Here is a 13852-nt window from a genome sequence, read left to right as displayed (position 1 = left end):
AATTAACAAAAACAAAACCGTTACAAACTAGATTAAATTAGCCTCAGCTTTGGTTGGTTGTGCTTCCGGTGACAGAGGTCAACTCGCTCCTGAAGAGGCAAGGATCCAAGAAAACCGTTCAAAAGCGACCGTTAAAAGCATGGTTAGTACACTGTGATATAATATTTACTGTACAGCTTTCTATGTTTCACGGGGTTCATTCAAGTTTAAAGGAAAGTGTCAGTTTTAACGGTTTATTTCAGCAGAAGAGCTGTTTGAAAAGCTTGCAGGCTGTCTGCTAACGTTAGCATGAATGTGTTGAGCAGCTAGCTAGCTAGTTGAGTAAGATGCATACACACACACACACATACAAACACACACACACAAATTAGTAATACACGCAATAAAAGTTGACCTATAACAATAAAAATTTGCTTGAAAAGGTGACTGCACTATATATTAACTAAAGACTTGAACTACAAGTTCCTGTACATATGGAGATTGTTAAATAATTCCACAGTGCAAAAATAATGTGCAATGATAGTAAGTAAAGTGACTAAACTGTAAGCAAATGGACATAAAGTGACTCTGACAGTAATTAAAGTGACTATAACAGTAAACACAAACAGGAGCAGAGCATCAGGCCCAATATTCAACTTCTCCCATTTGCAACAAACCAAAGACACACAAAGAACAGATTTACTGCTTTTTAGCACTACGTTAGTCTAATTGCTGTGGCTATATATGTTCATTTTTTGTCTTTTTCCCATAGGTAGGTCAATATTGGCTAATTCAAGCTATTAAATCGCATGACGAATCAGCTATGTGTCTGTTTACATGACTATTGATTTAGAAAGGCTTGCAGTGCTAATATTTGTGTTCCTAATATTTTGTCCACTCTATTAACATACAAGAGGAGGGCAAAATATTAGGAACAGTAGTTTTCAATATAATACACTCCAGAACACCACCACCACCCACTACGACTTCAATAATAAATATAAAGTAGAATTATCACCTTTCTGACAATGTTAATAAAAACCGAGAATGTATGAGCTTCATAAATGTAGAATTTATGGCAGAGCTGTTGTATTGGACTGCATTTGACTGCACAGGTGTACCTAATGAAGTGGCCAGTGAGTGTATAATCATAACTATAATATACTATTTGCTTAGCATGCACTGTTCAATGATGTTAATATGCTATAGTACACTGTACATTAGTGCAAGTCAGGTGGGTAATGCTATGGTAGTGAGGTGCATGATTGTCCATGGATGTTAGAATTAAGTGTACATTGAAACAGAAATAATGTACGCAAAGTAAATACATATGTAACAGTATATACAGACAGTACTTTAAAGATTATCAAAATATGAATCTGAGTTATAACAGATGTGATGGATGATGTAATAAAAGTCCAGGTGGGCAGTCTGTCTTCACTGTCAGAGGTGTCCCCTCTACTGACACAGAGAAGAGTCACTGTACAAACTGATGGCAGTTGGCAGGAATGACTTCCTGTAGTGTTTATTTGTCACAGCGGAGCTGAAGGAGTCTCTAACAGAAAGTGCTCTGCTGTTTGACCAGCAGGTCATGAAGGGGATTCCCTCCATGATGTGTAACAGATGATATTTATTTAAATACAGTCTAACCATGTGTGTTTTGTTTTTCAGTCCCACACCATCCTGCTGGTGCAGCCCACCAAGAGGCCAGAGGGAAGAACATACGCTGATTATGAATCAGTCAATGAGTGTATGGAAGGTAAACTAATTGTGATTTTTTTTTTTTTTTTGCTCTGCTCTTCTGACAGACTGATCTATCCAGTGATATGAAATTACATTTCTGCTCCTATTTGGTTTTGTTGTGTATGTTTTTCTTGCAACCTTCAGCACTTTTGTTGCCTGTCTCTCCATCGCAACACAAATAAGAGTCACATTCAGACATGCACCTTGTTCGATAAATGTGACGGCAATTTTACAGGTTGGTCTCGGGTTTAAATAAGCTCCAAGTCATATTTCTGTAAAAGTTACAACTGCAGTTTTGCAACATGGGCTTCATCTGTGTAGCACAATATGACTCAAGTCTGAATTGGTAAACGGTTGTGTTTAATCTATTTATAATTACTGTGGTCATGTATGCATCTTGTCTGTTCTCACATGAGGAGATGATGATGGTTGTTGTGTGTATGAATAAAACCAGGCAACTACCTCAATATTTATGAAGTCATTCATAAATACACATGTAACATGACATGTAGTCTATTTTTCACACACATTAAGTGACAGATGTTGGTATACAGCTTATGGTTTGGTTCGATCATGACCTAGAAATAGATTTATGTAGATTTAACTACAAACTCAGCCAACAATTTACTGAAAGTGAAATAGTAAAACAATCAGCAGCAAGGATCAAATCAAATCGGTGTCCTGTCCACAGAAAATGTATCATGTTCTTTTTAAAAATTTTCAACAAATTGATGGGAAAAGTGTTAAAAAGTTTTACATCTTCTGTCGCCTGCACAGGTGTGTGCAAGATGTACGAGGAGCATTTAAAGAGAATGAACCCCAACAGTCCATCAATAACATATGACATCAGTCAGCTGTTTGACTTCATCGACGACCTGGCTGACCTCAGCTGTTTGGTGTAAGTTTCATAATCTTCAGTACATGAAAACTGTGCAGCCCCACCCGCGGTAAACCACAGAGGACAGTAGCGCAACCATAAGTAAACGCAGTAGACACTCTACACTCAGCTGAAATGAAAAAAGTGCATCTGAATAACATAAATGAACATAGTTTCTAGTGTGTTTTGCTGTCATTTATGGTCGTGCTACTCTCCTCTGTTCTCTGTTTCATCATGGGCGGGGCTGAGCCCACACAGCGCAGCAGAGCAGAGACAGTGAATCAGGTCAAGTACTCAATTTGACAACAACTACACTCTTTACGTTACTGTAAGTGCAATAAAACTTTTGCTAGTAAAAAGCCAAAAAGGAACAAAATAAACGATGGAGCATAATATGAAATGATAGACATTTTCTCTCGTCACATGATATATATCGTCATATGGCACAGCCCTAGTGTATGCTTCTAGTAGTGTATACTGCTATACTTTTTTGGAATTGAAGTAAGTGTGTCCTGACCTTCAGTGAATTGTGTCAGAGATGTTTCCACTGGCTTTATTATAGAGAAAGTCCATAATAATGTCTCATCACAAGACACCAAATATCAACACAAAATATGCACCATAAGTGACAGTGTCTCACTTAAACAATATTTTTTGTCGTGCACTTTGTGTTATCCCTACACTGCCTTTTCATAGCAGCTTTAGACAAAACTATGGAATGTAAAGTGACGTAAAAACTAATAAAACAGGAAAATATTTTATGTGGTTATTTTAAAAAATAGTACACAACATTTGTTGTGCCTGCACACTAACTGCAAACAAATCTATTTTAATAGACGACAATCGAATCCCAGCCGGATCTTCATCAGTTCAAAAAAATGTAGGAAAAGTATGTTTAAATAAAAAATCCTTTTTTTAAAAAATATATTTGTTCGAACTGACGAAGATCCGACTGGGATCGAATTACTATCAAAATGTATTTGTGATTGATGATGTGCGTGCAAAAACGCTCTCTTGATAGTTTACGACTCAACATCTGGATTTTCTCTGTCAAAACTGCACTATGTCCATATGATACAGCATTGCTCTTTGTAGTCATTTATTCTTACCTTTATTCGACTTTTTAGCTCCATCAAAGAGAGAAATCTAAAATAAGTTTCTCACTCGATAAATGTTTTTTTTCCTCTGTGTGAAAGTGTTGCATGTCTCTCAGTAAATGGCATCTCCCAGGCAGATTCTACATAGTTTATGCAGCTGAGACAAAAGAACTTAATATAATTTCTCGTGCTGCCTCAGGTATCGCGCCGACACACAGACGTACCAGCCGTACAACAAGGACTGGATCAAAGAGAAGATCTACGTGCTGCTCCGCCGTCAGGCCCAGCAGGCAGCAAAGTGAAGCTTCTGAGGGACTGGATAGAAAGATGGGTGGGGGGGTCGGGAGGGGGTCAATATTATTTTTCCTTTCTGTAACCTGTGTTCAAAAGGTTTGAGTAATTTGTTTTGAAAAAGTTTTTTCACAAAGTTTTAGATTTGTGTGTGTGTGTGTGTGTGTGGAGGGGGGGAGGGGGGGATTTTGTATTTCTAATGTTTGACTTATTAATAAAGATTTCCTTTAAATAACAACAAACCTTCTAAATGATGTTTTCTTTTATCACATCTGTCTATTTGTTTTGCTGCTTTCTTTCTTCATCTCACCAGTTTTTTAAATTTCTGATTTGCCTTTTATTATATAATTTATTATTTATTTATCCTTTTACTTATTTTCTTTTATTTTTCTTATCTTTTTTGCATATTTCTTGTCTGTCTTTTCTGTATTACTGTCTTATTACTAATTTCCCCACTTTTCACTCAATATTGGCAAATAAGCATGTCTTGAGTTATTGATTTTTTTTTTTATTATTATTTTTTACTGTACGTGGGGAAAAATAGGCTACTTGTAGTTTTCTGGACTTTCAAAATAGGTTAGATGACACACTGGTTTCTGTTTTTCTGTCCAGTCATTTCTCCTTTTTGGTCTTTCTTTTCTATTTCTCTTTCCTTTCTGTCATTTTAGTTTTTTTTTACTTTTTTGTTCCTCATTTCGGTTTTTTTTTTTTACACAGTATTCATTATATAGTTATTACTGTACGGTGCTGACTCTAGAAAAGTGCTAAGAAGGATGACAGTTTGTTTTGCAGTTGTGCACATCGTAATTTCCCCTTTTTCTCGCTCAATATAACTAGTGGCAAATAAGCGCGTCTATTGATTTTCTTACACTGTGAATGGGGGGAAATGCTTACAGTTACCCGGACGTTTAAAACGATTGGGGCTGAAGTGAATACTATAAAAATGAACTTAAATGAAATGTAGAAAGAAACATAGGTAACCGGGATGAAGGTGAAGCGCGGGGATATTTGAAGCGTCTGCCGCCTGCCGGAGCGCAGGAGGCGGCCAGTCTCCTCTCCTGCAGACGCGCTGCTGAATCTGGATCCTCGTCGCCTCTCAGTTGTGTGTGTGTGTGTGTCTGTAAAAATTTTTTTTCCACCTTTGTGTTGTGATCGGCTCTCCCAGTCTGTTTCTCACACCCACCCCGGTACCCCCCAACACACCCCTCCTCCTCCTCCTCCTCCTCCTCCATCTCCTCCTCCTCCATCCCACCCTACCCTACCCCATCCACCACCCCCACCACCACCCCCTCTCCTCCTTTTAGCATCTGAAAAGACCACTGAGTGAGAATCGATGGCGCAGAGGCCCGCTTGACAGGACAATAAACCACAAAGAAGGGGTGAGTTTTTTTCTCCTCTTGGTTGCTTTTTTGAATTGCGGAATTACTCTAATGGCACAACGATAAGAGAATCGCTCGGGGCGGCTGTGAGGAAATGATATTTAACACAAGGCATCTTTTGTTACCGCGATATGATTTACAGCAGGCATCAGCTGCCGTGGTCCCACTCCAAAAAATAATTAAAAAAAAAAAAAAAAAGAAATCAAGAAAATACCACAAGGAGCAGCCAGCGGCTCCACATCCAGCATCGTTTTGGGGGCATTAATTTCTCATGGACACACATTCACCTTACGTAACCTATAAATGCATCACTGTGGCCACCACGTCCTGTTATTGCAAAAGAATAGCATGCACTTGCCGCTGCAGGTTTAGATGAGGGTCGTTTGCCTGGATTTCATTGGGCGATGCGGTACCTTGAGGGTGTTAATGCGGTTGTCGTGTTGTAAACAAAATATGTCAGCGGGATCGGAGAGGGAGGTTTGTCTGGCTTTTTTAAGGGACCTCCCCGGGAAATTGAGCGCAAGGCAGTGAGTAATGTTATAATTGGCTGTGCCGAGCTTTTCCACATTGCTTCTCTCTATCCACCCCCCCTCCCACCCCCCCCTCTCTCAGCCATGAGGACAAGTCACATCCAAGGCGCAGGGGGAGCCATCTATTTACAGCTGAGGCGTACACATTTGCTTCTCTCATGTCTGTGATAGCCACAACAATAGCTTCCATTTTAGTCATCAGCCTCAGGCATAATCAATACGGGCAAAAAATATGATGCTATTGGTAAAGATTTGATCCAGTCTCCCCAGATGTCTGCAACAACAACAAAAAAAAAATCACACCACTGCTGCCCACAGCTGAGGAGAAACTGATGAATCATATATTGATCTTATGTCTCACTGCTGAGATGAGAATGTGTTTTGGCTGGTGGTAACCTCAAGTGACCTGACAGCATGTGGTGTGTTTGTGCCCCCCCTCCCCTCACATCCAGCCTTTCCCACCGGCTTCCCGCACCGCGAGACGCAGCGATGCCCGAGCAGAGGGAGGACCCGTATCCGTCTCCGTCCCGCCGCCTCGGCCTGGCATCCCTCCGCCTCCAGACTCTGAAGCCCGGCCACGACTTCCCATGAGGCCACCACCAGAACTCAGCTCGACCGCTCTGTATGGGGCCTCTCACATATGAAGTAGGTTCATTATGTGGTCTGTCTCCATCTGGACGCCTGGACAATGAGTTTGGGTTGTTCAGTGGGTGAAATCGGTTTATAACTTGATGGGATGATGGAAATTTGCTTCACCGTCAGGACCCATTAAGGTGTTGCCAGACATTTCTGTTACATAAAATATAGATTTTTCTTCAGATTATTCTCCCTATTTTGTTTTCTCTTCTGAAATACTGGATATATTCACGTTTTCTGGCCTCTAAAAATCTTTAAGTGATCTGAGAAGGGAACACTTATGTCCACACTGAGGTCATAACCTGTGATGAGGGGTTACAAGTAGACTTACTTTATTTACAGGTTTCACAGGTAAAAAAAAAAAACAATCTTGGGAACCACTGGTCTATCAAACAGTTAGTACTGAAGCAATTATTAATTTAATTATATAATTGATCAGCAGGAAATTATCCAACAACTATTTAGACAATTGCTGCTTTTCTTTTTTATCATTGTAAATTGAATATCTGTGAATATCTTTGAATTTTGGACTTAAGGTCTGACAAAACCAGCAATTTGAAGATGACAAGTTGGACTGTAGGAAATTATTAGAATTTCTCACAATTTTCTGACTTTTCATAGATCAAACTGAAAAAGTTCATGTTCAGATTTTATCTGTAAGGCACCATTTCATACAGACACAGTTCAAAATGCTTTACAGGAAAATAAAACAATATAACATAAAGCCAAATAAGTACATACAGCATGCACATATAAGAACAGCAATGCTGAAACACAAGTAAGTTGCTTAAGGAGAATGCTTAACCAAATAAAAAGGTGTTTATGTTGCTTTTAATTGAACATAATGTTTGTAAAATGCTGTAGGTAAATGAAGGAGACTGATGTCATGTGACCTGAGAGACTTTCTGGCTTTGTGAAGTGAGAGCATGTCTGATGTGTACTGTGGAGTAAAAGGACCATTAAGAGCTTTGTATACCAAAAGAAGGATCTTAATTGTATTCATAAAGCAAGTAGTCAGTGGAAGTTTGTGAGGACCAGAGTGATCTGGTCTATTTTTTTTGTCTTTGTGCAGCAGCTTTCTGAATGAGCTTCAGTCTATGTCTGGTTTTAACAGGAAGACCAGCTCCCTCATGACAGAGAGATGCATACGTTTCTTATCAGACTGGGACGGAAAGCCTCTGATTTCAGAGATATTTCTTAGATAATGAAACACAGCGACCTCAGTGATGCTGTTGATATGATTCTGTAAACTAAAAATGCCATCTAACCACAACCACTCTATCTGATTGCTCTTTTCCTCCCTTTTCCTCTCAGTTGACATGGAGGATGAAGATGGGACTTGTCTACTTGATGTTTTGTGGTGAGTTTGTCTGACTCTTACTCGGAGACAGCAGCAATGAACATGAGATCATTAAAAGTGATAAGACAAATTGAACATTGCTTGCTATGTAAGACTTGGTACACATATTTTAGTCTAATGTGTTATTAACTGTCACTTTGCTCCTGTTGTTGCACCAGATATTCACAGGGATTTAACAGATTTTGATTCTGATTATAATCTCTTCGCTCTCTTCGTCTTCGCAGTGACCCCCAAGCCCTGAACGACTTCCTTCATGGGACCAATGAGGTAACAAAAGGGCCTTAAATAGAGAGGGACTCAAATAAAAAAAATCAATAGTGCAAATGATAAATTTGAGATGGAAATATTTCTTGGCACACGCTCATGTGAGATGTGTGGAGGAGGGCTGACAGTGTGAGAGTCGTAATGTAATATTCTGCAAGCATTTCTCACCACGACTGTGCGAGCCCGAACTAAAATCGACTGATTTCATCCCACCAGCTGCAGACTGAAGACCTGCTCATTAACTCCTCCTCTGGGGAGCCCTCCCTCTTCACAGATGCCCCGGTGAGTGTCTGGATCCACAGCCAGCAGCGTCACAACAACCTACATTTTCCCCGAGGAGAATCATTTTTTTCTCTCCTTCTGTGCCTGAAACAGCTTCCTGTTAACTCCTGCTAATCATACACTTCTCTCCTCTTTTTCACTATTTGTCCTTTCTCCTGTTGTCTGTTCCTCTCTCCCTCTCTCCCACTGTTCTTCTGTCCCCTCCAGAGCCCCGTCTCTCTGCTGGGAGATGGCAGGGATTCCTCTGACACGCCTCCACCCGGGTGTGTGGATTTGTCCTTCCTGGAAGAGGCCCTCCTGTCATCGCCGGAGGGCGGAGAAGACCCACAGGTGGTGCAGGGTGGGCCAGCTGTGGAGCCTGGATGTGAGGCAAAGAAGGGGGAAGTGGAGGAAGCGGAGGAGGCGGAGGTGGCATGTGATATCCTCCAGCAGAGCTTGCAGGAGGCTGACATCACTGAGCAGACCATGGCTCTGGAGGCAGGTCTGGCCCAACCAGGGGACAGTCTGTCCCTTTACTCACCTGCCCCTCTCCTTTCTCCACCCACTGTACCATTTGTACCCAAGTCTGTGACCTTGCCTGTCACTCCGGCATTGCCCAGAGACACCCAGGCAGCAGTGGAGCCCCCCCAGCCCTCCCTCCTGGCTGTCGGGCCTGGCTGCCCTTCTTTAAAACCTGCTGCCCCTCCTCAACTGATGGGGCTCCTGCCTGGAAATGTTTTCCCTACTCCTTCTCCAGAAACCTCCTTCTCTCTGAGTCCTGTTCAGGGCTCCAGTATGATCATCCATAAGGCCGTGCCCAGTGTGACCAGCCGTCCTCTTTTCACCCCAACCCTGAGAGCAGCAGCAGCGGCACCAGGCATCGTTCTGCAACGTGCCCCTCTTCCCATTCAACCCAAGCTGCCCATAAGCATTCAGCCCAGACTGGTTCAAATTAGCCCCAAGCCGTCTGGGCAAAAACCCACTCCAGGCCTCACGTTTGTACCTGGAACTGCCTCACCAAATATTTTACTGTCTCAACCTCCTGTCCAGAAGCCTGCAGCTCCACCACCGCAGCCCACCCAGCAGCTCCCAAAGCCGGTCAGCTTGCAGCTGGTGAACCAGGGCGGCTCCTTTGTGCTCCAGCCTCAGGGACTCTTCCAAGGCCAAAACCAGTTCCTTCTTCCGGGCCAGTGCCCTGTTACAATCTCCCAGCCTGCCAGTGGAGCTCGACCTCTGCTGACTACCAGTCACCAAGGCCCGTCGGTCCACAGCGTGACTCCCTCCAGTGGGCAGCTTGTAGATGGCTCTCAGATCCTAACTGTACCCCAAAGACAGCTGAACTTCAGCCCTGTCTTCACCACCCCAGCAGGGCAGCTAGCTCTCCGCCAGGCCACTGTGCTTTCAGGACCTTTGCAGCTACAGTCAGCGCCCCCTACTGTCTTCCAGATGCCGGCACAGCTGGCTGGAACCTACACTCCAGGAGGGCAGGGGCAGCGTGCCACCCTGGTCCACAGTCCCGCTCTGGGAAACCACATTACCTTGATCAACAGCTCTGGGGTGCTTCCCCCAGATCTCACTTCCATCTCGATCGTTAATGGTCCCTCAGTAGTTCAGGGGCTGCCTTTCGCTGCCCAGGCCCAGGCTCCTCAGGCAGGAGTGACAGAAGGACAGCTGAGCCTCCAGCAGGCCTCGGTGGTGCTGCTTCCAGAGAGAGCTGTCCCAGAAGAGAGGAGCAGCTCAGAGGAGACTTTCCACCAACTACCACAGGTGAGGTGCTACCTCTTCAGTCTCACAAGCTCTGGAGGGCAGGTGGGGTGATGTGGATAAAATCTTCTATCACAGTATATATAATTTCATATTGCAATAGAGGTGTACATTATATCATGATATAGTAGATCTTTGGGAAGTTCAATGTTTGTAGATAAAACATGCAAATGGGAAAATGTTTTTTGGCTTATGTAGCAAATGAAATACCTTACAAATGAAGATACTTCATCACATTGGTGCAGAAATCCTGTCAATAGCCGTGTTTTAACTGCAGGATCTTTTCTCTGGTACTAAGAACGTTGTGAGGAACTCACTTCCTCTACCTGCGTTTCCACCAGAGGGACCAGGGTCTAAAGTAAGTTCCAGGGAGATTGTTTTACCCCCCCACCCCCAAAAAGTCCCTGCCCGTAGGGGCAGGGGAGTACTTTCCAAAGGTACAGGAACTTTGGGGGCAGGGTTTGTAGTACGGCTGCTTCAACTTGTGTGCCGCTTCATTCATAAAACAAGGAAGTACTCTTGCATTGATTTAGGACCAGTTTAGGACAAGAGGAAGACATTTCTCTCCGTTTGTTACCGTTAAAAGTAAAGTAAGGTATTGTTGTCAGCTTCCCAGCTCATTTTAAAAAAGAGTGAGAGAAAAAAAGAGATAGCGTGAGTGAGCCGAGAGCACCAGAGAGTGAGCGAGAGAGAGCAGCGAGTGATCGAGCAAGCTAGAGAATGAATGAAAAGAGGGAGCGGTGGTAGAGAGAGCAAAGCAGTGAATGAGAGAACTAAAACGTTATTTTCTGAATGTTTCGCAGTGGATATGTTCTCAAGCAGAAATAAATAACCATCAAATACTCAACAGATGTTATACTGTGGACACAGATGCTCTTAGCTTTAGTTTCATTTCCCTCCTCTGCATTTCTCCTTTTCATTCATTCATTTCATCCAACTCATGCAGCAGTAAATACAAAGAACAGGACAAATCTGTGTTGTTGTTTCCTCATGTGTTAAAACTGCGTCTCTAAATGCCGCCATAATTTTTAAATTCCTCATGGGCCTAATTTGCATGATCGACCTGGTTCTTGGACTTGAAAGTTCCAAGTTTAGTCCCTGAAATTAGTTCCTCTGGGTCCAAAGTACCTACAACTTTTGGTGGAAACGGGGCTATTCCAACACATTCCTGGTCATTAGTTTTCAACTTCTGCCACAATTACTTAATTCATCCAGAGGCATATATACCTGCTGACAAATCATATTGCCCAACCATACCTGGAGGTAACATGCAGATTTACACCAGGATAACCTTGGAACTGTACTCATAGCATCGAGTGACAGTTTGAACAGTAACTTAAAGGACCATACCAGTGTTTTATCATGTTTTAGTCCCATGACTGAAATCACATTTACTTTACATCACAGCTAACAATTTTGCAAACTATACTGCTGTGTTTTTGTAGTTTGAATGTGTTTTGTTTACTGTTCCAGATGTACATTGATTTCTTATCATTTCCATTCAGTATGAAAAACAGTTAGTAGACTCACGAAACTTGCTTGGATGGTGTAATCCAACACATTGAACATCAAGTCTGCATTAATGTTTCTCAAAGTTACATTATCATTATGAGGTTATGCACTGCAAACTTTTTAAATCAATATGCACATAAACTTTATTATTATATTCTTCTTTTGGAGAGACTTAGATCAATTGGTTTTGACACAAATGCATGTAAGTGGTTTCACAATTATGTTGCTGGTAGAACTCAAGCAATAGTTGCAGATGGTCAGCAATCTAGCTTCCTTGAAGGGGTGCCACAGGGCTCAATATTTGGTCCTATCCTTTTTACATTGATATAAATTACTTGGGCTCATTTGTTAGTAACAGCTCTATTCATTATTATGAGTAATTTACTCATTGGTCCCCTCTATTGACAAAGCTTTGTCTAATTTAAAGTCAGATTTTGTTTATTCAAAAGGCCCTGATTAAACTTAAGCTTTTACTAAATTCAGATAAGACTAAGTTTCACTATTAGTACAATAACTGGAGCTCAAATTAAAAAAGTCCCATGTTATAAATACCTGAGTATCTGGTTAGATGAAAAATTGTCTTTTAGAACTCATGTTGAGGAACAGACTAAAAGGCTTAAGTTTATAGGTGGTTTCTTTTTTTCTTTTTTTAGAAATAAGCAGTGCCTCTCTTTTAACAGTAGGTTGTAGTTTGTACAGGCAACATTTTTATCATTTTTATCAGTGCTTGACTGCAGATGTAATTTACATGCATGCTGCTGCCCATCCCCTCAAACCCCTTGATGCTGTGTATCACAGTTCTCTAAGATTTATTACAGCTGACAGTTTTACGACCCATCATTGTATCTTTTATGAGAGAGTGGGATGGACATCACTTAACACTGGAAGGGAACAACATTGTCTCCTTTTTATTTATAAAGCCATCCTAAATAAGCTGCCATTTTATTTATCATCACTTTTAAGACTTAGAAATATGGGATACCACACTCGTTCACAAGAATGCATTACCTTGGATATCCCATATATGAACACAGAACTGGGAAAATCTATCTATCACCTCACTATGATAGTGTAACTTTGATTTTTTTTTTAAAATATGTGCAGATTTTCATGGATTAACCAATTCAAGCAACTTTCCAAAGTCAGCTTATTTTCATGTAGAATGGAAATTAACAGAAACCAGAGGATGTCTGGAATGGTAGAAAATGCTTAAAAATGGTCAGCAGGAAATTAGAATATAATGGATTTATTAGCTAAAACATAACACACAGGTTTGGTCCTAAAACCGATTTATGGTCCTAAAATCGGAAAAAATTGCTGCTCCACTGCTCATAAAGGGTTAAAACATTTGAGCATTTAACACTTTTCGTTACACCCAAATAAGTGATATAAAAACTGTTTTTTTTTTCTTCAAACTGATGATAGAAAAGAGTTTGCTCTAAATGAGGTGTGTCCAGAATTTCAACACACTTGATTGTTTCAACTTGTAAAGCAGTGCAACCAGTTTTCTGCATTATGTGAGTCAAAGTTGACATACACTTTAAAATATGTCTTTCATACTGTGTTTAATTTCTTCTTTTTTTTGATTAAAACATTCAAATACTAGTTACATCAGATCTCAGACAAGTAGCAACTTAAAATTACCCCTTAAAATTGTTGTTCTTATCATCAAGGGAATTTAAATAAAAGTTTGTTAAAGTTTTTGTCTAAATCTCCTGGTTGTTGTTTAAGTGACAAAGCCAGTCTCTCTGGCCCACTCTCAAAAAAAACCTTGAAAAGTATTTGAAGGAGTTTTAATGCTCTGTTATTTTTGGCTGTCATCTCCTTTTTGCAGTCCTATGGACATGTTCTCCAGCACGTCGCAGTGCAGCCCACTGCTGCAAGGCTGCAGTCCTCATCTCCTCCTGTAGTTACAGTCCTGCAGGCCCCTCCCGAACAACCTCTGGCCCCCGATCCAGCTGTGGAGATGCCTAAACTTTTGATACCCCCAGCCGACATGACCCAAGTAGTGGAGGAGGTGACCCACTCGATGAATCAGAACCAGGCCTTTATGCAACATCTGCAACAGGTCAGAGCTTCAGTTAACTCCTGCAGATTATTTTTAGTGATGAAATGCTGATGCTGACAGTGCCCCTCCTCAGTGATGTGTTTAAAATAAT

The 13852-nt window shown here is 41.4% G+C and overlaps 2 protein-coding genes across 2 annotated transcripts in view; both read left to right on the top strand.

The window, feature by feature from the left end:
• Positions 1-20: 20 nt before the first annotated feature.
• On the top strand, positions 21-4064 carry LOC121880938 (enhancer of rudimentary homolog). Its single transcript, XM_042388575.1, has 4 exons — positions 21-142; positions 1651-1738; positions 2500-2620; positions 3896-4064. The coding sequence occupies exons 1-4, from the start codon at positions 140-142 to the stop codon at positions 3996-3998; spliced, it is 315 nt and encodes a 104-aa protein (XP_042244509.1). The 5' UTR covers positions 21-139; the 3' UTR covers positions 3999-4064.
• A 2290-nt stretch (positions 4065-6354) lies between these two features.
• The window catches only part of si:ch211-168d23.3 (BRD4-interacting chromatin-remodeling complex-associated protein), a 20756-nt gene continuing 13258 nt past the window's right edge, over positions 6355-13852 (top strand). Inside the window, exons 1-6 of the mRNA XM_042388876.1 lie at positions 6355-6541; positions 7847-7892; positions 8117-8159; positions 8373-8438; positions 8646-10184; positions 13528-13761. Coding sequence (XP_042244810.1) covers positions 7852-7892; positions 8117-8159; positions 8373-8438; positions 8646-10184; positions 13528-13761 — 1923 coding nt within the window. The 5' untranslated portion in view covers positions 6355-6541; positions 7847-7851. The remainder of the gene's footprint in view (positions 6542-7846; positions 7893-8116; positions 8160-8372; positions 8439-8645; positions 10185-13527; positions 13762-13852) is intronic.

This window comes from Thunnus maccoyii, chromosome 16, assembly GCF_910596095.1.
Source record: "Thunnus maccoyii chromosome 16, fThuMac1.1, whole genome shotgun sequence".
NCBI lineage: Eukaryota > Metazoa > Chordata > Actinopteri > Scombriformes > Scombridae > Thunnus > Thunnus maccoyii.
This window is presented reverse-complemented; position numbering and strand designations above follow the sequence as displayed.